Below are 25,750 nucleotides of genomic sequence, written 5' to 3' on the forward strand. Positions count from 1 at the left end.
TTAGCCCATGTAAAATTAGTATTATCACTTTTTGAGGCACAGAATGGCCCTATGACCTGTCCAAAGTACACAGTAAACTGGTGTCAGAGCTAGGAAGAGAAGTTTGTTTTGGATGCCCGGCATGGTCAACTGCCTGTTGAGTTGGTCTTGGCTCTGACTCCCTTCCTTTCCCTTGTAGACATTCCAAAATCATCCCTCATGGAAGCACAGCCCTCCGAGAAGCTCACTGAGTTTCCGGTGGTAACCATGGGTTTAATTTTCCAGTTGTGCAATGTCTTAAAGATAAACGTGATGGAAGAAAACATTGGTGCTGCAACCTACATCTTAACCACGTCCTTCATCAAAATCCATTGTGTTCTGGCTTTTGATTTTGTTTACTGAGACAGAGTGACCATCTTTCTTAAAGGGCCAGTACAGTAAAATTACCTTCCGGACGCCTCTCTATCTTGGTGGGGCTCCCAGCGCTTACTGGTTGGTCAGAGCAACAGGAACAAATCGAGGCTTTCAAGGCTGTGTGCAGTTGCTTGCTATTAATGGGAAGAGAATCGACATGAGGCCCTGGCCACTGGGAAAAGCACTCAGCGGGGCTGATGTAGGTAAGTGTCTACCCAGTGGGTTGGGGTGCTCTTGTGGGATTGCCCTTCCGGCTTGGGCCAGGGAGGTGAGCAGCAACATCAGTTGTAATCCAGGGAAGCTGGTTAATGCAGAACTTCAGGAGGGAGGTGAGCCCAAAGTGTGAGATTGGTGCTCTGCAGACATGTTGACCCTGAGTCTGAACAGCAGATATGGTCACAGTATGGTACACCACACCCTTGGTTGTGTCCTGCTGCCATCTGGGACCTCTTCGTCAAATATGGCATGATGTCACTGGACAAAGCAACAAGCAATCCAGCCCTTTCACCCTACCTCGCCAGCCCAGTGGAAAAGCCAACACAGTAATGTGAAAAGAGCTTTTGTACTCTCTGCTTCCAAGAGAAATAGTCAAATTCTAATTCTTGACCACTGTGCCAAACATTTTCTTATCTGCCTTCTCATTTACTCCTCACACTAACTCCAGGAGATAGAAATTATTATACTCATTTTATAGCAAAGAAACTGGGAGCTTATAGAAGTTAAATAACTTGTCCAAAATAGCAGGCAGAGCTGAGATTGTTTTTAAAGCACTAAGGATGTTTATTTTCTCACAGAAGACAGTAGGTAGATAATTCCAAGGTTGGTTAATTCAGTGACTGCCTTAGTCGGCTAGAGCTGCCATAACAAATTACCACAGACTGGGTGGCTTAAATGTCAGAAATACACTTTTTCATGGTTCTGGATGCTGGAAGTCTGAGATCAAGGTGTTGGCAGGGTTGGTTTCTCCTGCGGCCTCTCTCCTTGGCTGGCAGATGGCTGCTGCCTTCTCACTGTGTCCTCACATGGTCTTTCCTCTGTGTGTGCATGCCCTCTGTGTCTCTCTGTGCATCCACATTTCCTCTTCGAATAGGGGCATTGGTTAGACTGAATTAGGGCCCCACTCTTAATTTAATATTAACATTTAACATTTAACATTAATTACGTCCCTAAAAACCTTATCTCCAAATATGGTTACTTTGAGCATTGGAACGTCAACCTGTAAATTTTGGGGGACACAATTCAGTCCATAACAGTGACTCAGTGATATCAGAACTTGGGTTGGTGTCTCTGTGCATCTCTTGCTTTTCACCCACAACTCTAAGCATAATTTCCTCACACGACATTGTCTTGGTAGGACTGGTGAGTCCCTTTCCTGTGTCACTTTTCCCTCCAACTCCAAGATGTTATTTTGAAAGAAGGCAAAGTTTAACACCATAGACCCACTACCCAGACTCTATCATTAGCATTTTGCTACATTCGCTTTACCATGTATGGATCCATCCCTCCATCCATCCCTCAGCAGAGCTAGGATTCGCTCTTTATGACTCTAGGTACAGTTTTTGTTTTGTTTGATTTGTAGCTAATATTAGTTGAGAATCTACTATATGTAGGCATTGTCTAAACTACTTTAACCTTACATCTTCCCAAAATTCCCATGAAGTAGTTGCTATCATTAGCCTTAGTTTACAGAGGAGAACTAATGGTACAGAACAATAAAGTAACTTGCCCTAGGTCACACAGCTAGTAAGTGGTAGAGCCTATATGTGATCTCAGCTATTCTGCCTCCATTGCCTGCCCTTTTAACCAAATCCACTACAACAGAGGCTCCCAAATCGGCCTCAAATTGCTTTCCTCCAATTTGCTCACTCCTAAAGGTGATGCCATCGTGAAAACTACAAAAGATGAAATTTACTTAAAAGAAAAAGATTATTATCCATATGTGCTAATTCTTTCCCAGTTGATCAAAGCAAACAGTAAGCAGCAATGACGAAAACAATTATTAAAGCTCCCACTATGGTAGGACAATGTCTCCAAAATCCTTCTTGGATATCTGATGATTCAGAAGAACTAGCAGTTCCATCAGGAGTTTCATGTGATGTTTATGAGCCTGGACTCTGATGGCAGATTGCCTGGATGTGACAAAAAAGTTAACCTCTTTGCATCTCATTTTTTCCATCTATAAGTAGTACCTACCTCATAAGATTATTTTGTTTAAATGAGTTGCAGTGCATAAAAAGTAGTTAGGAGAGGGCCTTGCACATAGAAAACTCATCGTAAATATTTCCTATTATTAATATTTTAGTATTCTGACTCCACCCAGCAAGCCAGCTATAATTTATTTCTTCAGGGAAACAGCCTTGAAGGACAGATCTCAAGACTGTATGGTATCCTCTGACAGGTAGTTCAGAAATTGCAAAGTTGAGCAAGAATTGATTTCTGCCAGCTTTTTATTTATTTATTTTGGGGTAGCTGGTCAGTACAGGAACTGAACCCCCAGGACCTTGGTGTTATCAGCACCACACTCTAACCAAGTTAACTGGCCAGCCCTCTGCCAGCTTTTGAAATTCTCGTATGTGTGATACTAACTCCTCTGTTGAGCAGGTGGCACCAAAAGCACCTACCTTGCCGGCTCCAGCTCCCAGGACATAGCTATAGCACTGTTAGATTTCTCTCCAGGAACCTTAATGGCAGGTGTCATTCATGTTGCTCTGTCATTTCTTCCCATTTTCCCCTGGGGTACCCGAGCAGGCTTGTTATCTTTCTTCAGCCTCCATATTTGCTTTCTTTTAAGTTAGTTCTCCTGAAATTCAAGTTTTTGTAAGTCAAATGCAGTCTCACCATGGGGGTCATGGCTCCTCCATCTGATACCTCCAACGACATGACTTTTTCTCTATCCCACCTCCCCCACACACACCCGTTTTCACTCTTGAGAGGAACTTTCATTACTCAGCTGCTTCCATTTCATCTGTTATCTCCTTCATGAGACTGTTCCAAGCTACTGGACTCTGCAAGTCACATTCTAGAACAATCAGCAATCTCGGCAAACTTTTGCATTCTCTGGCCCAGCCTTTTCATTTATCTTTTCCATCCAAATTCTTAAACACAAACTGCCACCACTCATTTTTTCCAATCCTGTCTTGGATCTCCACACCCTGCTGAAGCAATGTCATAGAGCCAGCGTCCCAAGTTATTCCAGATTCAAGTGGTCTGCGGGGGCCAGGGGTCTCACTGTGGCTTATCAACTCTTTTACTCATTCTTTCACTCAATAGATACTTACTTGAGCACCTGCTTAGTGCTAGTCCCATTGCTGGGTGCTGGAGATAAAGTAATAAACAATCAGACAGGACCTCAGCCCAGCCCCCAAGTAGCTGCATGAGGAGGGACCAAATTAATCAAAGAGTCACACAAGTAGATATAAAATTACAATTGGGGGTTAGTGTTAAAAAGGAAAAGTGATGGTGCAGCGATAGCATATAATACAGAGATTTTGTGGTCTGTGGGTCAGGGACAGCGTTTCTGAAGAAGACAGTATGAGTGAGCGCAGGAGTCAAAAGGTGGAGAAGAGAGGGAAAGGCATTCCAGGCAGAGGAAGTGGCTTGTTCCTGTGGGAGAGGAGGGGGTGGGTACCATGATCCAGTTTGTGTTTTGAAAAGCTCCTCTGGCTGTGGACAGCTCATTGGAAGGGGTATTGAGGGGTACATGTAGACCAGCCGAGAGTCTGCTGCAGCAGTCCAGATGACAGGTGAGGATGGTCTGATCCAGGTGGTAGTGGCAGTAGATGCAGAGACTGATTTGACACATCTTTAGGCGGAAAATCGGGTAGGTCTTTGTTATGGACTGGGGGAGGGCAGGGAGGTTGCTCCTGGTCTCCTTAGCATGCTCTGCCCAATGATGTTCCACCTTCTTTTCCCTCCTTAGAAGTCTTATTTCACTTCTGCCCCTCACTTCGTTATCCCGCGTACGCTTACACAACAGCTGGCATACAGTAGGTGTCAGTAAGTTACTTTATATGTGGATGATGAGGTCCCTCCAGCTGTGTATGGGCATGACCTTGTAACCACACTGTCCTCCGTCCCGCTCTCAGAGTTGAAAGTCTTCCTCCTCTCTAAACCTAACCTGTCCATCTGTCCTCTGCACCCACCCTTCCCTGCTCCCCTGGGAACTTGCTGCTAGGATTCTCTCAATAGCCCAAGGGTTCTTGACCTTTCTGGTGCCCCAGAGCCCTCTCGCAGTCTGGAGACGCCTCTGGACCTCTTGTCAGAATGATGGTTTTAAACACAAAATAATAAACATATTATTATAAGGGGAAACAATTATACTGAAATACAGACAAAATATTTTAAAAGTTTTGATATTATGATAATAGATGTGCTTCTTTGTAAAACATGAAGGAACAGGGTTATTTAATGGTGGTGAAACAACTACCATGATTTCAAAGTAGCAACGAGTGTAAATGGCATTTCAAGATATCTGCAACAAACGGAATGCAAACAGCTGTAAGCTCTCCTGGTCACAAGTCACAAAACTGCTACTGCTAGAATGTGTTGCCTGCATTCATAGTTGAAGGAAATACCACTTCCAGTCAGTGCTTAGGGAAGCGAAGGTGTAGCATTTTCTCTCCAAGCTCACACGCGCTGCTGCAGCTAATCCCCACCTGCTGGGTCCTCTCCAGCTTGAGCAAGCACCAGGCCGTGCACGACCCTGCTCCCCTCTGGTTTGAGGACCCTGGGAGCCTCTCTCCTTTCTTTCGAGGCCTGATTCCGGCAGTGGATATTTCCGCAGTCATCTCACACTTAGGTTGAGCCAAAGTGAGCTCCTGCTCTGCTTCCCAGAGGCCAGTCCTGTGCGCAGCCCCCCACACTGCACACCTCGAGATCACCCTGGAGTCGTCTTCCACCTCCGATCTCTAGAGTGAATCTCTTCTTTCTCCTCTCCCTGGGACTCTCTCATTCCTCACATTCTCCTGTTTCCTTTGCTGTCACTCTGTCCAGTCCCTATAGGATTTCTTTCCGCTCTCCTACCCGTCACTCGTCAATCCATGTCGCGAGCCACCGCGGTCATCTCCCTGAGACACTGCTTTCATCAAGTCACAACTCTGGCTGGTTTTCATGACCTCCCTCCTCCACCTCATTCCCACCTCTTAAAGAAATAGTTACAATGTAAACTAATTTACAGTAAATAATCTAGTAATTTAATAATTTAAAGCAATTTCTTCCATGTGAAACTAAAATAACCCGAGGACCCCTCTTCTCCTTGTGGAACCAGCACTTCTTTGAGAAAAGAATCTCAACCCACAGGAATTGGTGGGGCACGGGGACCTGGTAGAGTTTGGCTAAGACCAAAGTCAGATCTCTGTGGAGACTGTGACTGCTGGGGGCACTATCCTTAGGGCTGTGGCTAAGGAGACTACGGGTCACTGTTGCCTGAACTTCCAGTGGCTGCCGGCTGGAATTTGCAGGGAGGTGAATCCAGCTGGGGTGGCAAGCCACCTGGAAGGGCTTTAGCTAAATTCTGTTATCAGTCTCCGAAGTGAATCTCTTCTCCTGGTGACACACAGGGTGCCCAGCCCTTCTTCCTCCTCTCAATGAGTCTTTACAAAAAGAAAATGTGGATCAGTCCAACCAATGCAGATGACTGATGGGGAAAGGAAAAGAGACTCAGTCCAACCAATGCAGATGACTGATGGGGAAAGGAAAAGAGACTCACCCTGCTGAGATGACACTATCAGTCCAAGGAGGGCTCTTCTTCTCACAGAGGGTTGGGCTACAAGCTCATGCAGGTGCATCATTGGAGATGGGGGAGATGGGACACAGCTGGACCCTTCGCTTCACAACCCAGTTATAGACTCTCCCCCTTTGCCTCTAGCCCCAGAAAAATTGCTTTGTACTCACCTGTGTGGTTCTGAGCCAGATTGTCGTCTGTCTAACTTATTTCTTACACACAAAGAGAAAAGACAAACCAAAGAAGAGGAAGAAAAGCAGCCCAGGAAAAGTCCATTTGTTTTCACTTCATCTGATGATCTGCATTTGAACATGACAAAGTATACCCTCTGGGGAGCCCTCTGATGTGTTTGGTAAAGAACTAACCCATCTGATGTTGAACCTTTCAGCACCTTTTACTCCAGGGCGTCCACCTTCCTGTCCCTCATAAGACTGTGACTTTGGAGGTAGAAATAGGGATTCTAGCACTGGCATGCTAAGGTGTTAGGACGCCCTCTCTCCTGCCTCCCTGCCCCAGACAGAAGAGTTGACAATTTGGGCGAGTTAATGAGCTTAGAAACAGCTGCTTAACTCCTTCAGTGCTTACCTCGCGTGTCTCCACTCTGAACCAGCAAGGCAGCAGCACTTAAGCTAATTGGGGTCACACAAATTAGAATGCTTTTAACACAAACACTCTGTTGACATTGGAGGGATTGAAATACACTCTTGTGGGAACAGAGAGATGAATTAAAGTAGAAGCAACTCAGCCATTCTGGTCAGTGGTCATAAAGTTGCCCAGCGATTTATTACTGATTTATTGTGTCCATCATGTTTATAAAAGTGTCTGTGGCTCTTCATAAAGGACAAGCCAAAATCAAATTAAAATGAAGAGAAGGCTCCTGAAAGCTGATTTGCAGCTGTGCAGAGGTGCACATCAACAGGAGTTGGGACCAAACTGTATTTATTGGGAACTCTGAGCATAATCAGCTCCATGGTGCGGGACTGGCACGCCGGCGGGCTGGCTTTGTAATTCCCATTCTGTGTTTAGGGGAATGCAGCAGTGGGATCTGTGACGAGGCCTCATGCATCAACGGCGGCACCTGCACAGCAAGCAAAGCCGACTCCTACATTTGCCTCTGTCCCCTTGGGTTTAAAGGGCGACACTGTGAAGACGGTGAGAAAGAAGCAAGTTGATGGTGGTTTCTATCTGCATGTTAATTCATGGGGATGTAATTTTTCATCAGTGTCCTTTTAGCAACACCCCATGAATTTTTATGGGATCAGTGTTGCTTTGTTGGGAGGGATGAGAGAATCTCTTTTTTACCAGGGTGAAGTGTTTCCCAGTGCCAAAGTTTTGAACCACCCAAAGATATGTTTATCTTAAGAGGCTAAGCATGGGTGGGCTCCTCGTAGCCCTCAAATAGCTTTTAAAAAGCCTGTATTTGTGTGATTTGTATCAAACTGAATTTAAACCATTTAAAGCTCATGCATTTTAGGATATTTGACAGTTTCAAAAAAAAGATTGGGAAGGTATACATAGAAACATTAACAATGTGATGGGACAAAAGTCATCTTGTTTTTTCTTTATACTGTTCTGCTTAATTATTCACTCCTCAATACTATGTATATATAGATTATGTAAATATATATATGCACATGTATATATACATGTAAACACATGCACACACAAACACACATGTGCACACAAACACACACAACTAATTACTGAAAATTTAAAGATTTTGGAAAACCATGCAGGGTTGAACATGCTTTAATTTTTTCACAATTCCAAAATTAAAAACAAAACAAAAGAAAACTGAGGCTAAGACCACAAAGCTAGTCAAATTCTTCCATGAGTGATTTAGATTTTGACCTAAGGTACCATACTGAGGGAAATTTTTGTAACATTATAAGCTTAAATCTCATGCCACCTAGAAGAGGGCGGATGAGTCAGGGTAAGCCAATGCTGTTAACATACCATCTCATATCTCAGTAGCCTTACATAATAAAAGCTGAGTCTTGCTCACATCATAAATCACTGCAGGTCATGCAGTCATCCTGTGACACAGGCCTCTGCCATCTAGTGGCTCTTCTAGGGCCTTAGAGTCCTCCGCTGACTTCTGCCTTGAATCTGCAGGTGAGAGAAGAGAGAAAGCGCATAGAGGATGGAGGGAAGTTTTAGGGGCCAGACCTGGGTGCTGTATAATTTTTTCCACCCCCGATCCACTGGCCAGATTTCAGTCACACCATCCACTAACTATAAGGCGGCTGGAAAATGTAGTTTAGGTCTGTGCCCGGGAGGAAAAGAACACAGCTATGGTTGCACAACTAGCCAGTGTCTGACACAGAGCGATTTCTAACACCATGCTTGTTTCTTCAGCCTTCACCTTGACCATTCCCCAATTCAGAGAGTCTCTGAGATCCTATGCCACAACGCCCTGGCCACTGGAGCCCCAGCATTACCTTTCCTTCATGGAGTTTGAGATCACATTTCGGCCAGACTCGGGAGATGGTGTCCTCCTGTACAGCTATGACACAGGCAGCAAAGACTTCCTGTCCATCATCATGGCAGGCGGCCACGTGGAGTTCCGCTTTGACTGTGGCTCTGGGACCGGCGTTCTCAGGTGAGGGCTGTGACCTTCTGGAACTCCCTTCCCCCAAAAGCCAAGCAGTAACCACTTTGGAAAAGGACCAAATTGCCATCCAATAGCTTACACTCTTCCTGCGCTCCCTACGTGGGTATCTTCTGAAACCTGTTCTGCTTCATACAGATGGCAGGCCTCCTATAGATACTGCTCTCGTGCCCACAACAAATAACTAGCCAGCAGGCAGCAATTCTCTGCTTGAAACTGTGGATAATGGGCTTGCTTCAGGTGAGAGTCAATAATGCCCTCAGCAGAAACTTGATGAATTGTAGCTAATCAGCACCTTACACATGGTGGGCATTCAACACATCTATGTCAACTAGTAAAAAAGTGTTAAAAAATACTTAATGAACAGAAATGTCTTTAGTGACCTCATTTTAAATTTTAACTTTCCTCTTGAACTATTCCTTTGCTGGTTATTTAGCAAGTCTCTTACCCATTCCCTGACCAATGCGGATGTAGGATGAGTGGTTTCAATAGCGGGACAGTAAATGGGTGCTTTTAAAGTTCTTGCTGGTATTTGCAGAATTGGTCTCAGTAGTCAAAACTTTGCCCCTATTATCTAGTTTGTACTATTAAGTTACTTAGCAGATCTATCGCTCCTGTACAGTGAGGCAGTATCTTTTTGAATCCCTTGGAGCCCGGGGTTGGCAGGTGCAGATGTTATTCTTGTTTGTTTATGTCTCCCTTTTCTAACTGGGTTCCTCTCATGGTAATGTTAACCTTCAAGCCAGAGGGCCACTAATCAAATGCAGACATGCTTGTTGTTCCTACATCTGTCTAATTCTTTTCTTTTGAAACTTACTAGAATGTTTTGCTCAATGGTGCCCTGCAACAGGATATCAGTTAGTCTGCTGTTTTAAAAGAAATTACAGGATGTGTTCAATCACTAGTCATACTGCTAGATTGTCATATTTAGAGAATGTGGGTGAGATGTTACAAGCATGCATTGCTCTTGACTACTGATCATTTTTCATGGCTGATGGGAGTGCTCACTGCATTCGGTTTCAACAATTCTTAAAAGGACAGTTTGTGTTTGTCCTTGTGGCTGAATTCCTACACATCAGTGACACCTCCCACCTTGGGGACTGGACAAACATTTTCGTACCTCTGGTTATGCAAAAATATCCTATATCTCAAGACAACTTTCGTGGGTATTTAATTGATTCAATTTGCATATGATTATGCAAAACAGTCTAGCAATTCACTTAGCACTATATGTCAAGTTGTGAAAGGAAGACACCTTGAATATCACCTTGCACTTTCAAATAGCTTCTTCCTGGATAAGGAATGACCAGAAAGAGCCAGGGGAGAGTCGGGGCTCATCGTCTCTCCCCTTGAACAGATTGCCCCTGCTACCCTGCCCCTCTGCAGTGGCAGCTCCTGCTGTGGGGTCACAGGCACAGAGGACCCTTAGAAGTTCAGCATTTCTCTCTTTTGTAACTCTGTGCCTATTTTTGACAAGAGGTGTTTTTAATTTTTTTAAAACATAAGTTATTATTTCCCTGCCTGTCAGGAAAGGTGACTGGAAAAAGAATTCTTGAGTATCAGGTGAAGAAAATGAGAGAGGAGTTTCCAAGGAACCAACCACCATCTGCCCCCCTGTCCTACGCTGGTGTCCCCTCAGCAGTGTAACCTGACAAGAGTCATCACTATTGGTGCTTCAGATGCCCCTTTCAAAGTTATTTATTTGAAAATCATTTCAAAGACTTCCCACCCAATTAAGAAAATTCAGTGAAAGCCTGAACTACAGGAAGTTGTGGAATTGGCCAAATCATTTTAACTTGAAAAGGATAAGGTGATCAAATTCATTATAAACTTGATTCAAAAATCGAGACACTTGGAATGAGCTCTTGATGGGTGTGATCGATTTAACTGTGCTGAGGAAGGCAGGGTATTGACAGCAGGTGACCTCTGCAAGACAAGAACATGACAACGGGGCTGTTGGTTATTGCGGAGGTAGATCACTTAAAAAAGGGCCGCTTGTTTCTTTATTGCATATTGATTTAGCTGAGGTGATTAAATTCTAATTGCCAAAGGTGAATCACAAAAGCATTTGCCAGAGCAAAAAAAATCAGATGAGGGGGAGGTGACCTTCCAATAATTGTGCCCATTGGTATTCTTCATGGTTTCCTAAAGATGATCCAGGACCGAAAAATAATTGGGAGGATCAGTAAGGGCCAGGAACGAGGCACTGTTAGAAATACAAATGCAAATAATGATACTCTTTTTGCACACCTCACTATAAAAAGTAATGTGTAAAATTCCAATAAATATTATTTAAACTTCAGGTGCTTCTACCTTGAATTAACAATTAAAATTTTAAATTAATTTTAATCCTTTTCACAATATTAGAAACCATAGAATTTGTTCCTCCCCAGCATTTTATTATGAAAAATTTTAAAGAAAAGTTGAAAGAATTGTACAGTAAACATTCTTATATCCACCAGCTATAGTATATAATTAATGTTTTGCTATATTTGCTTTATCACATATCTAGCCATCCTTATATCCATCTATTCATCCATCCATCTAGCTTTCTTTCTTCTTTTTATGTACTTCAGAAGACGTTGCAGACATCAGTACACCTAGGAATCAGTTTTTTTACATCATAGCCTATATAATTATTTTCTCTTCTTCAAAGCTTGTGCACAATTAGGATTATATTTTATCCTCATGCCACCCCTCATCAAAACCAGACTCACTGTACCCACATTTCAGGTTTGTTGTAAGAAATAAATAAAATGATAAATGCAATACCCCTACCATGAACCATGAAGGGGTTCATTAAATGTCAGCTAGTACTGCTACTGTTGCTAAGCTAGAATTATTGTTTCCCTTTTACTGAATGGATTGAGCTGCCTAAGGTTAGTATCAGTTTCATCATAGCTAGATTTATGGAAATTATCCATAACATGCTAACATATGCTCAGTTTCCTCCTATATTTTTTCTCCAGAAAAAAATAGTACCAGTAGGCTGTATATAGAAGGCTGGCTGGTTACCTCAGTTGGTTAGAACGTAGCCTTGTAACACCAACTCACGGGTTTGGATTCCCATACCAGCCAACTGCCAAAAAAAAACCAAAAACAAAACAAAACAAAAAACCCATAGATATCATGAGGGATTGGTTCATATGATTACGGAGACTGAGAAGTCCCATCGTCTGTCTCCTGCATACTGGAGGCCCAGGAAAGCTGGTGATGTAGTTGCAGTCCAAGCCCAAAGGCCTGAGAGCCAGGGGAGCCAATCCTGTAAGTCCAAGTCCAAGTTCAAAGGCTTGAGAATCAGAAGGCTGATTGTATAAGTTTGAAGACCCAAGAACTAGAAGTGCCAATGTCTAAGGGCAAGAGAAGATGGACATCCCAGCCCATTCTTTTGCAAAGAGAGCAAATTCACACTATTTTTCTTCTATTCAGACCCTTAGCAGACTGGATGATGCCCATCCTAGACATCTTTTTTACTCAGTCTGCCAAGCCAAATGCTAATCTCTTCCAGAAACATCCTTACTGACACATCCAGAAATAATGTTTGACCAGCTACCGGGGTATCCCTTAGCCCAGTCAAGTTAACACATAAAATTAACATCACATCTTCCTTCAATAGGAGTGAAGATTCCCTCACCCTAGGCCACTGGCATGAGCTGCATGTGTCTCGCACTGCGAAGAACGGTATCCTGCAGGTGGATAAGCAGAAGGTAGTAGAAGGAATGGCAGAGGTAAGAACACAGCTTTCCTCTTGATGGTTAGTGTGAACTGGGTTACTATTTTCTACTTATCTTGGTAGAAAAACAACACAGTATAGTGGTTAAGCATATGGACTCCACTGCCTGGGTTGAAATCCCAGCTCCCCAGGGGGAAAGTTACTTTTCTATACCTCAGCTATAAGTGGGGATAGTACCGGCCACATAGGGTGGTTGTAAGGATTAAGTGAGTTAATATTTAATAAGCACAGCATTTCAAAAATTTCCTTCCACCCCCTTCACTCACAGTCTCTACTTTGTTCCTCCTGGCAGTATAATGTAATAGGGAGGAACACAGACACTGTGGTAGGGCTAGTGGTATAGAGGTGTCACACCCAACAAGAGCAAATTGTAAAACCAAACTCTTGGGGTTCAAAATCTAGCTCCCCTACATACCAGTTGTGCAAGCTCATGCTAGCTGCTGGACCTCCCCAGTGTGTGTTTTCTCATCTCACCACTGTCCTCATATCAACAGGGATAATGGTGATGGTAACAGTACCTACTTCATAAAGTTGTTGTATGAATTAAAATAATTATATATGAGGGTACTTCAAAAAGTTCATGGAAAAACAGAATTAAAAGGTAATGCGAATCTTTCCATGAATTTTTTGAAGACCCCTTGTATATAAAACATTACAGTACCTGACACATGGTCAGGTCTGTGAAGTTTTAGTTATTAGAATTAGTTAATAGTGTACTATCATGGACTCAAGAACACAGAATTTCTACTCAAGTTGATAATTTTCATCCATGATTTTATTTCCAAGAGCATGTCCAAAAAAAAAAAAAAAAAAAAAGCTTTTGTAAAAGGTGGTAAGTAAGATTTCCTTTAAACTATAACCTATTTGCATTTTGTACACACACAAAATTTACAGACCCCTAAAAACAGATGGAACTTTGGATTTTCCAGTCTTAATTTTCAAGTCTTTATTTGTGCAAAGAGATTTAAAGAGATCATTGATGAATTTGGTTATACTGATAAGCTCATGGATTGGTAGAAAATAGAAAAAGAAGAAAAAGAGACCTTTGCTGGGGAAAGAGGTATTCGGTTGAGGAGGAGAAAAGAAAGAACACACATGCCGCAGGGATGGCAGTGGGGGAAGGGTCTGCTGGAACCAAAGACTTCCTCGTGAATGAGACAATCCCAAACTGAGTTCTGCTTCCAGAGGTGAGAAATCTTCACACCTAGAAAATACTCCCTATGTATAGTGGAAGGAAGGAAAAATGGAAGGAAGGAAGGAATATGGATGAAGGGAAATTGTTTTTAAAGGGAGAATGGGAGTCTTTTCTGGTATAATCCAGAGAATCCTAATAGCTGACTTTTGTCCAAAATGGAATTAGAAGTTCACAAGTATAGACCTGGCTGTATGTTGGCTTAATCATACAAATTCAAAAAAGTATTACATATCTCTCTAGACCTTACTTACAATCATCTGTAAAACTGGAACAAAAGCTTAAGATGGGAGTGTTTGTAAACAGTAGGATTAAAGTCTGATTATAAGTGAGGAACTTTTCAGGACACAGTATTTACCATTGGGATCTAAGACAATGCAGAGGTATAAACCATACCTCAGAGTTCCTATCACTCCGTGTCAGCAAATGAAAATTAATCCAACCTGGCAGAGCCAGTGCCCTCCCTTTTGGCCTTCTGAACTGAACTGTGTGTGGGTGCACGGAGCCGCCCACCCGGAAAGCCTTGGGAACATGGGGGAAGGTGTAGTTGGGCTGTGCATTTGGGGAAGTTATATGGAGGCTGCTGTGAGCCAGGAGTGGGAAGTCCCGACGCTTGATCTCAGTGAGTTGAACCTTAACCAAGTCTCCTCCCACAAGGAATTCTATTCCCCACCTGTGCACACCATGTTCAATGCATGGCCGACTGGGACAGTGCTTAGAGCTTGGAGACAGGTGGGGCAGAAATTAGAGTACACTCTGGGGGCTAACCCAGGATGTAGGCACCTAACAGCCTGTGTCCACACTAAACCTGCCCCCGCAGACTACTCAGCCGACAGAGCCAAGAAATACTAAGAGCCCGGGGTTGAGCCCAGCTATGCAAGACTCAGAGAAGGGCCAGTGCTTCTGAGGGCTTCAAAAACCCCAGCCCGGGGGTTTGCTCCGCCTTTCAAACTGCTTCTAGCTGAGCAGGAGTGGTAGATCCAAACACCAATCACCTCACTTTGGAGCAGGCCTCACTTGGTGGGGTCTCTTTGCTTCTCTCCTGCGGTCCCTTGTGCATGTGGCAACGGCAGCCTTGCCTCTTGTTAGCAGGCAGGTGGCAGGGGAGGATTCTGATGAGCAGCCAGAAGGAACCGGTTCTCACCCATTTGCTGGACACAAGCATAACTCAAGAGGTTTTTCAAAACAGCCTGCTGCTCTGAAACCACTGTGACCCTGCAGCCTTCCTCCTTTCTCTTATCATCTTATTTTAACTTTTGGGTAAGGGCAGAGACAAGGCAGAGATGCCTGTGGGTTTGTGGTGACAGTTCCTGCCTGGTTCAGTATTCTGCTGGGCCACAAGAATTCCTGAAAGCCCTTCTGCTTCTTTGATGACCTCCCAGTTGCATAAGAACCCTTGAAACTGCCGGAAGGTTATTGACCGAAGGCAGTCTGCTCTATTAATCTCATCGAGATTGCCCTGGGCTGCCTGGCTGGACCCAGCCACTGTGTGCACTCCCCTGGATAAATGGAGCATCCTTCTCTATGATCTTCCTTTCTCCTCTTCTCCACTCCCAATCCAACCCCAAATGCATTCCTCTCCCTCTGGGCAATGATCTTCCTAAAACACAGATCTCTCTCTCTCCTGCTAAAACCCATTGCTTTTTGGGTAAAGTTCAAACTCCTGACATGGCTTATAAGGCCCTGTGTGATCTGCCCCTCCTTGCCTCTGCCCTATTCTTAAATTCCCTCGAAGCTCTGACATCTTCCAGTTTCTAGAACTCTAACTCCTCTGTGACCATGTCTAGGGTAGGGCATGAGACACGTCTTCCCCCCCGCCCCCCCCCCCCCGTGTACCCATAGTACTTGTAGAGTGCCCCCAGTGCTAATCCCACCTGCTCATTTGCTTGTCTGTATTCCCCACCCATGTAAACCCCTGGAGGGCAGGCACTAGGTCTTTCTTATTTACTGTTGTTTGTCTAGCACTTAACACAGTGCCTGCGACATAGTATGTGCATAACAATAGTTATTAAATAAATGATCAAATGTTGCTACTATTTGTATCTTTTATCATAAATCAAATGAAACAATAACTTACATTACCTAAAGTATGTTCATCCCCAGAGATCTCAAATTTAGGGCTCTATTTCCCACTCACCCTACACCTCCACCAACGGTTTCCTGCAGCACTAACCTGAGATCTGGGCTGAAGGAAGAGAGAGGGAGAAGAGGGCATGGTGAACCACTCCCTGGGTCTGAAAGCTTCCACCAGAAGTGATTCATTTCTCTTTGGCTAGTATTTTATTGGCTAAATCAAGTCACATGGCCCCACCTGAGCTCAACAGGTTGGAGGCTATCTTCCTGCAGGGAGGGGTACTTCCAAAGGAGCAGTGGCAGTGATGCAGTCTGCCACATTCATTATGACACAGCTATGAGGTGGATGTGATGAGTCCTACTATACAGATGAGGAAACCGAGTCTCAGAGAGGTTAAGAAACTCACTGACATTCAAGTAGGTGTTAAGTAGCAATGCAAAACAGTGCAAAAGTCAAGCCAATGTGTAGACAGATGTCGTGATGGGTGTTGAGACTGCCTCGACCTCTTGGTTCCCCAACAGGGGATCAAAGGCTCATGTGATAGTCATAACCGTCTATTCTAAAGTTATACTATGCTTTGTCTCCAATCTGTTGGCAGGGAGGCTTCACACAGGTCAAGTGCAACACGGACATTTTTATTGGTGGAGTCCCCAATTACGATGACGTGAAGAAGAACTCAGGCGTCACCAGGCCGTTTAGTGGGAGCATCCAGAAGGTACAGGCTTCTCTTCCTTGTGTTTACTGTTCCACCCTGACTGCAGACCATAGAACTGAGGATTGCGATTAGTGACATCTGCTACACCTAGGAAAGAAGCTTTGAAACGTTTTAAAATTTTTCAAATTTTATTTTTTAATGCTCACAGCATAGTTTTCCAATCCCACTTGCTTATAACATCTGCTCCTGGGTCCAAGCCCAGCAGACAATTCCATGACTGCCACTCAGTGAAGATGAATTTCTATAGCAAATCTACCAAAATATACTAGGACTGCTGAGGGAGGCACTGGCATCAGGTGGCTGCAGACACTTCCATGACTGGGAGAGGGGGAGACTCATAGCAAGTCTTGGCTCTGCTTCTCTTGGCCTTACTCTGCAGTTTGCTCAAGATAAGAGCCAGCTCTCATCACCACCCCCCCACACTTGAGCAGTTGTTGTTCATTAATCATGTAACCAAACTCTTAAGAGCATAAGGAGCCCTTCCCTGGAAGGTTCAGAAAACAACGCTCAGTTTAAGTTACTGGCTCCACTTGGGCTGCCTGTGATCCTGGTCACGTGCACGTGACCACCGAACACTGGGAGAAAAAGGATCTGAAAAAATTCCTATTCAGTTCCTCGATGTTAGCTTCATCCTGTTTTCCTTCAGTGACACATGGAGGCATGTAGGCCACCGATTCTTTCTGGACCTGAAAAAGGATCGGTGGCCCATGTGTGAAGTGTGAGAGAGGCTAAGAGGAAGGAGAGACAGTGAAAGAAGGTTTTAGCATGAGTTGCACAGCCAGGCACTGGGAAGGGCCCCTGGGGCTGTGTCCTTCTCACCTGTATCTCAGTGTCAGGCCCATCAACATTTGCTGACTCGTGTTTTCCTTTGTTTGTGATGTCAGCAACACCTGAGTGCCAACCACTGTCCCCCATGAGTGGGATTGAACATGCTTAATTGTGTGTTTGAAATTCTCACTTAGGAAGCAAGCTGAGATGCTGAGAAGCTGCGCCCCTCTGCCCGCCCTCCTCAGGCTGTGCCCCCTTCTTACAGCACACACAACCCTTCCTCCTCACCTCCAGAAAGGCCGCCCTCCCTCCCCGTGGCTGAGTCACTGGCTGAGCTGGATCCTGCAACAGACGGTGCCATTGCTGTCTTGTCTCGAGCCCCTTTCCTCAGCTTCACAGTGCTCCTCTTGTAGTGTGAAAGGGGAGATTACAGACGGTTACTGGCTACTCTCTAGCAGCTTCTCAGATTCAGGAGTGGGGAAGTTTTCCCCCAGCTCTCCTAACGCTCTCCAAGGGCTATATAAGCCTTTGGGAACGTGGATTAATGGCAGGAAGTGCCATTGCTCACCTCTCCTAACCCCCTGGGCAGTGGGGGTTGCCCTGGGACGTGTTCTCTCTGTCTCCGAGTTCTGCAAAGCCAACAACAGTTCAAAGTAAACACACATTCTATGTCAAGGGCTGAAAAAGTTGAGTCCATTTGTTTGGGGCTGGGGAACCCAGTAACCCCTCCTCTTAAATCATCAGTTTCGCTAGAGCCACATTGCAGGTAAAAGGGAGCAAAGGAGCTCTGTAGCCCCAATAAATAAACACAGTGTTACCGACAGGCCAGGATCGGCTTGCCCTCTCTCATTAAACAAATGACCTGAAACTTCAAAAGTTGATGCAAGGATTGGAAGTTTATTCAGATTACAGGTACTCAACTAAATGTCTAACCAAGCAAACAAAGAGAAAAGAGGAGCAGTGGGGTCCAGTTTAGCCTAGTCCCAATCGGCAGGGCCAACCTATTCCATTAACAGTAATTGATAAAAGCAGTTCTCCCCACTGTTTTCAGCATAAAGAAGAAAAGTATCAACTAGATTTAAATCAGAAAAGCAAAGCATAGCTAGGAGCCCTCCAGGGTGCACCTTATACAGAAGTGGATACAATCCAGCCAAGCAGAAGAGGGCTCAGAAAATCAGAGAAAGCTAAAGAGAATAAAGCATTGCCTTGTCAGAATTTAGGCCAGGGACTGCAGGAGAGATCTACCAGCAGCAGAGACATGAGAGCAAAACAGTCCCAGTGGCCACTTGCCTCTTGCAGCTGGAGTCCTCTCTGGTGCCCAGAGCTTTCCAGTTTTTGCCAGTGATTAAATTAGGCCCTCGGATTCCAAAGTCATAGAAATGAACAATGTACCCAACAGTAAAGCAAGCAACGCTTTATTAAAAGAGGAGATAGAGTTATGCTTAAGGGGGGTAGTGACAGTAAAGCTAGCCCCCCGAGCGGAGCTGTTCAGGGTCTTTTATAGGGAAAGGAGTTAAGGGGTGGCAGGCCAGTGTCACTGGAGGTGGTCCATTCTGTTCTTCCTGGTTGCGTCATGGGCCCATGTTCAGTAGGCAGTGGTGTTTATCGTTGTCACCCCAGGAGGGTCATTGTAGTGGTCACCTTGATGCTTTGTGTGCAGGTGGGAATTCCTAAAGGGGTCTTAAGGTTAGTCTGTAACGTTTACAATTATAGTAAACAAGCCTTGGGGAGGGGTTTTGCAACTCAGTAAACATCTGTTTGCTCTCTTATCTCAGTCTGTCAGGGCAGCCCATGGGGTAATCATTTGCCCTGGGGGATCTCATGACTGAGGAGTGAAAAGGTAACAAAGTGTCCTCTGCAGGGAAAATGGAGTGAGTTTGGTTCACAGGCCCAGCCTTACTCTGTTTCAACAGCTGTGCTCAGGATGTAGTCTCAGTGTCACTTCTTATTCATTTATTAGTTTAGTGGTGGGGAAGGGGATGTGGAGAGGGAGGGAACTCAGAAATGTCGGGGATGGAGGGTAGCAGGAGTGAGTGGGACAATCGGGGAGGCCTGGGTGATGGAATTTTAGGAGACGACATGAGAATATTAGCCAAAAGCACCAGCAAGTAGGACAGCGAGCCTCTCCGGATTCCACAGCCACCTACGGCCACCGCTTCCCTCTGCTTCCTGCTCCATAACACTTGGTTTTGTCCTCCCCCTACTCAGCTTTACAGAAGCATCTCCCAACCTTGGCAGCAACTTCCCAGGTGATTCCTGGAAACTTTTGAAAGTTACTGTCGACTGGGTCAGAGCTTCTGGTTCAATTGGTCTGAGTGGGCCTAAAGTGCCCCAGGTGATTCTAAGGTGCTGCCAGGTGGAGAACCTGATCTCTGCAGCTCCTGGGACTTCTTTACAACCTTCCTGAGTGGCGAGTCTTCCAGAACCAAAGCAGGGCATTACTCTGCAGATTCTCCCGAGGACCAAATGTAATCACTTCAGCTCCTGCAGCACTTAACGAGACTATGAAAGCAGGAACTGGACTTTTAAAAAAAATTTTTACATCTCCCTCACTATGCGTAACTCAGTTAGTGTACTGAGGAGGACTTCTGAAGACTGCAAAAAATGTTTTCTCAGTTCCGGAATTCCTTAACATTTTTTCTGTCTTAAGATCATCTTGAATGACCGAACCATCCACGTGAAACATGACTTCACGTCCGGCGTGAACGTGGAGAACGCCGCCCACCCCTGCGTCGGGGCCCCCTGCGCCCATGGGGGCAGCTGCCGGCCCAGGAAGGAGGGCTATGAGTGTGACTGTCCCTTGGGCTTCGAGGGGCTGCACTGCCAGAAAGGTACACTTGGGGGTGGGTGGGGGGAGGTGTTTAAGGCCCTGATTCCTGGAGGGGGTGGAGGGAACAGCCTGTTGGGGGACCACCAGTCTTAGAAGAAGAGTTGGTAACACTGGCACAGCCATGCTGGTTATATTGATCAATGATTTCAATAACTTATTAGATGGCTAATTATACATAAGCTACTATAATAAGAATTAAATGCTGTACTACTTCTGTTAGGTTAGGTAAACAGCTTCCCCATGCCCTTCCCTGGCTCCTTCCCGGAGACTCCTCATTACCTAACCACCAAAACGTTAACCCACAGTGCAGCAGAGGTTTCCAGGACCCCTGAATCTGAGCCACTTGCACACCCTATATTGATAGATGAAGGTCTTTGCTTCATAGGCTGATAAATATTTTGACTAAATATTTGATCCCGTCTGTGCCTGCAATAAAGAGAAACCTTGCCCAAATACATAAAAATACCAGGTATGCATTAGTTGCTCCAAAGTATGCGTAACTCTCTGTATGGTGCTATTTTCTATGCTACCAAATCGCTCTGTGCCTCAGTTTTCTCAGTTGTAAAATGGGAATACTAGTAACAGTAGCATCTAACAGAGGGTTATCATGTAGACCAAATGAGGCAAAGCATATGAAGCATTTAGAAGAGTGCCTGGTAAGTGCACAACCAATACTCGTCATTGTTTTTATTGGTGAGAAAAAGAAAATCCATTAGCAGGTGCTGTGAGCTTCTCAGTCTCCATGTTGCCCTGGTCTGAAAGCTGGGCAGGTCCTAGACCATGAGTCACTGTTGGACTCACTTTCTGCACCTGCTTATGGGAGCAGAGGCCACGGTCCTGGTGTCTAGAATAGTCTGCCCACTTACATCCACCATGTTTGGCCAATGGACCTCTTGTTTCGAATGTCAGCATAGCCTCATCTTTCCAGGCACTAGTAAAAAAAAAAAGAAAACAGGTCTGAAGGAAATAGGGCAGTGAGCCTGTGAAGCAATATGCTCTTTCCCTCTTCTCTGTTTGTTTCCAGGTTTCTGATTTTTATCAGAATTAGGGCTTAGAGGAAAGCTATAAATTACACATAGATATTTTGGTGTATGAAATAGAAGTTGTTTTGTAGCAATCTTGGAAAATATGAAAGACACCAATTTGCCCATTAAAAGACTTAGTAGTATTTCTTATATTTAAATGAATTTCAAAATCTTCATGGCAAATCATGAAAAATATATTTTAACAAAGAAGAGTGGGCCGACCCCGTGGCTCACTCGGGAGAGTGCGGCGCTGGGAGCGCCGAGGCCGTGGGTTCGGACCCTATATTGGGATGGCTGGTGCGCTCACTGGCTGAGTGCGGTGCGGGAGACACCACACCACGCCAAGAGTTGCGATCCCCACACAAAAAACAGCAAACAAACAAAAAAACAGAGTAATTGATCTATTTGTGAATTATCCTGATTATAATTCTAACAGCAAATCGTTATTTAGCTAATAGGTTGTACTTGCAGAGATTTAGTTTAAGAGTAGCCCATTCATTCAGAAAATTGGGTTTGGATTTCACACATCTGCGTTTGAATTTCCTCAGTCTTCTATTTTACCACAGGCATTCAAGCTTACTCCTGCATTCTAACACTAATGGTCAATATATAAAATCTGAGTTTAAATGAACATTTAGCTTTGGGAATTAAAGGAAGAAGGAAAGGATAATTTGTGATCTTTTTAGCCCTTGTTTCCTACTTTAGAGCATTAGCCGTAACAAATATAAAGCACCCACAGCCATAACAGATATAAAGTGCTATAAAGCTTTGCAGCCGTAAGTTCAGGTTTGATGAGAAATCTCACCAGAATTAAAGGGCAGATTGCAGTGAGGGGATGGGCCTTCTGGCAAGATCTGAGGGAACAGACTGTGGCAGGGGGAACTGGAGGGTATTTAGGCTACCTTTCCTGAAAAGTAGGCTAGAACCAAGATTAAAACCCAGATGAACTGTGTTGTATCAATATCTCTGTATGCTTTGAAATTAAGATACTGCTTCTGGCAAAATGGCAGCCTTTGCAAATCCTAGGAAGGTTCATGTATCAGAGATATGGCCTGCGTTCCTTAATTTCCTCTCCCATTGTAATAACCTGAGAGGATTAAAGTGGCTCTGGGACAATTTTTCCAGGCCTCAGCAGGTACGTAGCTGTGGGCGATTACACTAGAGACTGCTGTAATATTGGGGAAGCATCTAGTCCTGTGTGAGGACTGGAAAGAAAAGAACGAAAGATGGGCAATTACATTTTTCCATAGAGATGGATGAGAACGCAGTGCAAGTTTGGATAAATTCTTAGATTGAAAGACCAAGAACGGTTGGAACCATCCTCGGTTCCAATCTTGTCTCATTTAACCAGGTGATTCTTAGCCTAATATATTTAAAAGCTGGGGAGTTTTTTGTTTTGTTTTGTTTATTTGTTTTGCCTGATAATCAAATCATGCTTCAAAAGCAGGAACTTTTCCTAGTATTGCCCACAGAGGTGAAACCAGTCCTTTTGCATGGAACAAAACGTTGTAGAAATAACCAGCACCAGCCCTCATCCCGTGCATACCAAGGGGCCACTTCTCCATGAGGAATTTAGTTTTCTACGTCCTCAGTGAGTGTCAGTTTCTCTGGCCTTGTCACAGTGTGTGGCGGGTGGATTGTACAGGGGCCTCACTGACAGATTTGATATTTGTTCTCACCTCTTGGTGGCACAGGAGCGCCGGGGCCAGAATCTCAGACAAGTCCTGGAGCAGTTCCAGGCACTCAGACTACCGTGGTGGTCTTGGGATCCCTCTTTGTCCCTTTGTCAGAGGCAGGAGCAGGAGAGCCTGAGCCCAGACAGAGGTGGAAATTAAGCTCCCACTGAGGTCCTGAAATGTTCTCAGCGTCGCAGGCTCCCTGCAGCAGTGGCAGCCTCAGAAAATCAAGTCTATCTGTCCCAAACTCAGCAACCCACCAGGCTGGAGGAGCCAGAGGTTCTTCTAACTCCCAGCCAAGACTTCAGCTACCAATCAAAATCACAAGGTGTGACTTTGCTGGTCCCCTCCCCTTCCATTTGGGGGTCTCTTACATTTAGGAATCTTGTTCCAATTCAAACCTCAGCACTCCATGCACTGCACCAATACCTACACCCCTTTCTCATCTCACCAGAGTGTACCAACAAGGCCCCCTCAAAAAACTACTCCCATCCTTAGAGGTTTCTTTTTTTTCTTCTACTCTCATCAAAACATACCCATCTTGTGTCCCAGTCCCTCAGAGTTTTTGTATCTAAGTTACTAATAAATTACAGCAGAGTTTCACAAGGTGCCTATAAGAAACTAAGTTCGGAAGAATATTCATGGCTGCTTTGCACATGTGCACACACACACATGAACACATATACATTCACATACACAAAATAGGAGGGGGGGTTCCGTGGTCACATAAGTTTGGGTAAACCTGGGTAAACAATTAAATAGCTCTCTCTTCTGTGAGACTTCTCAGAGACTTTGCTATGCTCTGAGTGTCCCAGAAGTGGGTACAGGACACAGCTGTTTTCTCCTAAGGTTCTCCCAGCCAATAGTGGACAGGTCAATTGGGAAAGGACTTTGGAGCACTGGTCCTCCCTTCCTTTCTGTTCCCTGAGGAACAGCTCGGACTCAGACCGTGCAGGATCTGGCAGGCCACTAGATGGGGGTGTTTCTCTGTAGCAGGTGGGCTGCTCAGCACGCTAGACGTTAAATAGCTATTGAGGCAAAGCCTATGCTTAGGGCACACACTGGTCAGGTATGCACAGTCCTAAAAGATCCATCTTGTCTGATCGATACTGATTTACCACACATACAACATTTAAGACATTTTATGTTGTATTTAGTAGATTCATATCATACTGCTGGGTCTGATTGGGGTAATTTTTTTTTGGTCCCAGTGTATAAAAAAATAGCTTCAGTAAATATAGGCCCTACTTTAAGAAAACTCTGTATATAAGCACACAAATTAATAAATAAAACATACAAATTATGCATGCTACAGGGAACTTTTTTCTTAGGATGGCGTATCATTAAACAATGAAAATCTGGGGAGTGTTTTAGCCTCAGTGTTAGTCTTTAGAAAGCTGAAGGGGTGATAATGATAGTATAGAAAAAGGGTTTGTTTGTTTTTGTTTCTTTACTTTGTGGCTATGGAGTCAATTTGATAAAATAAAGAATTCTGTACCAAGTAGAATTGTCCAACAAGGGAGTAGGCCGCCCCGTGGAGTTAGTGAGCTGCCCATGCTGGAGTGTTTACGGGCTGTGCTGGGTGGCCAGCCTCAAGGACACGGCTGAGAGGAGTCCTGGTGGTTGGGGAAGCTAGACTAGGATACCCACAAGTCCTCTTCGCGAAGGTCCTGGGAGTGTATAAAAGAGCCAGTTGTCCCTTCAACTCTTCATAGTCTGTTGGGAATTCCAAGTTCCTCAAATGGAAAATTTGCTTTGCCTGGGCTGTGGGACTTCTGGCTTGGAGGCTGCCATTCGTTGGGGTGTTTTCTGTGTCACCAGATGGCACAGGCTTGTAGGTATAAATGTGAGGCAATGACAAAAACACATTTCACCTAGTAAATCAGTAAGACCATAGCCACAGAGAAAAGACAATGTAGAAAAAATCAGATATAAGGGTTAGGTTAAAATATAATCATGTTTACAACATTTAAACCAACTACAAAGAGCCAGAAAGGGCTAGATGGTCACTTCCAGCTTTAATGTTTTTGGAATTAATGTTTGTCCGTATTTAGTGACAAAACTCAGTGTATCCGCACCATTTTGTATTCAGCGGTGTCATTTCTGGAGGGTGTCCTCGCCCTTTGTTAATCTCCAAATAACCAGGGCTCTGGAATCTTGAGAAGGGGGCTGGGGTGGGAATTAGGGCAGTGTTTTTCACTGTGGGGAGAAAAGAGGCAGCTGGCTGGCTTATCATTACTTTTTCACATGACGCCTAGAGCCAAGAAAAGTAATAATCATTGACAAGGTAAGTAACTCTTCTCCAAGGAGCTGTTTTTCCAGGGTTTAGAAGAAATGTGATTGTCAGTTGAAGGTGATGGATCTTCAGAAGTGTCAGACAACTCATCGTAAACATCTTGGTCCATGCCACCTCCACCCCCATCAAGCCTCCATGGGGGTGGGGAGCAGATTTGGTGCCAGTTATGCCAAAGAGAAATTTCTGGTGGTCTCTGCTGGGCTCGTATTCACATTCCTTAAGAGGCCATTCTGGACTTGCACAGGGTTTTGTGAGGGAAACAGGCTGGTTTCAAGTGATCTGCAAATAAAGTAATTGTGATTTTACAATGACTGTGGAAGTCTGACTGTCCCTGTTCTCTTTCACGCTGGCACCGGGCAGAGTGTGGGAACTACTGCCTCAATAGTAAGTACAGTAAGTCCTATGAGAGACTGTGAAAGCACTCTGGGCTTGTGCCAGGGTGGGCTCTGGCCAGGGCGCAGGCACAGTGCAGGCCAACCACATGCACAGGGGAACCGGGGTAAGTGGCAGGGGAGCTCGGACAGGCCTACCAGGGCGGTGGGAATCCTCGCTGCCAGAGCGCCCGCCCTAAGAACACACTTACCTCGCAGCTGGACCTCGGGAGCGCCTGAGCTCCTGAGCTGGGGGCTTAGCAGGCAGCTGGACGGGGCCCACCCAGACCCCCTCCGAGGCTCCATGTGCAGAGCTGATGTGTGACAGGCACTTCCTGACCATT

General features: G+C 44.8%; 1 protein-coding gene across 4 annotated transcripts in view; it reads left to right on the forward strand.

The window, feature by feature from the left end:
- EGFLAM (EGF like, fibronectin type III and laminin G domains) overlaps positions 1-25,750 on the forward strand; it is a 176,281-nt gene that overhangs the window by 133,258 nt on the left and 17,273 nt on the right. For 2 of the 4 annotated variants that reach the window (XM_063083884.1, XM_063083887.1), the window contains 6 exons: positions 407-596; positions 7,142-7,267; positions 8,474-8,717; positions 12,343-12,454; positions 16,324-16,440; positions 19,859-20,039. In XM_063083884.1, coding sequence (XP_062939954.1) covers positions 407-596; positions 7,142-7,267; positions 8,474-8,717; positions 12,343-12,454; positions 16,324-16,440; positions 19,859-20,039 — 970 coding nt within the window. Of the gene's footprint in view, positions 1-406; positions 597-7,141; positions 7,268-8,473; positions 8,718-12,342; positions 12,455-16,323; positions 16,441-19,858; positions 20,040-25,395; positions 25,420-25,750 lie in introns of all 4 variants that reach the window. The other 2 variants (XM_063083897.1, XM_063083905.1) reach the window with 2 other exon arrangements.

This window comes from Cynocephalus volans, chromosome 2, assembly GCF_027409185.1.
Source record: "Cynocephalus volans isolate mCynVol1 chromosome 2, mCynVol1.pri, whole genome shotgun sequence".
Classification (NCBI taxonomy): domain Eukaryota; kingdom Metazoa; phylum Chordata; class Mammalia; order Dermoptera; family Cynocephalidae; genus Cynocephalus; species Cynocephalus volans.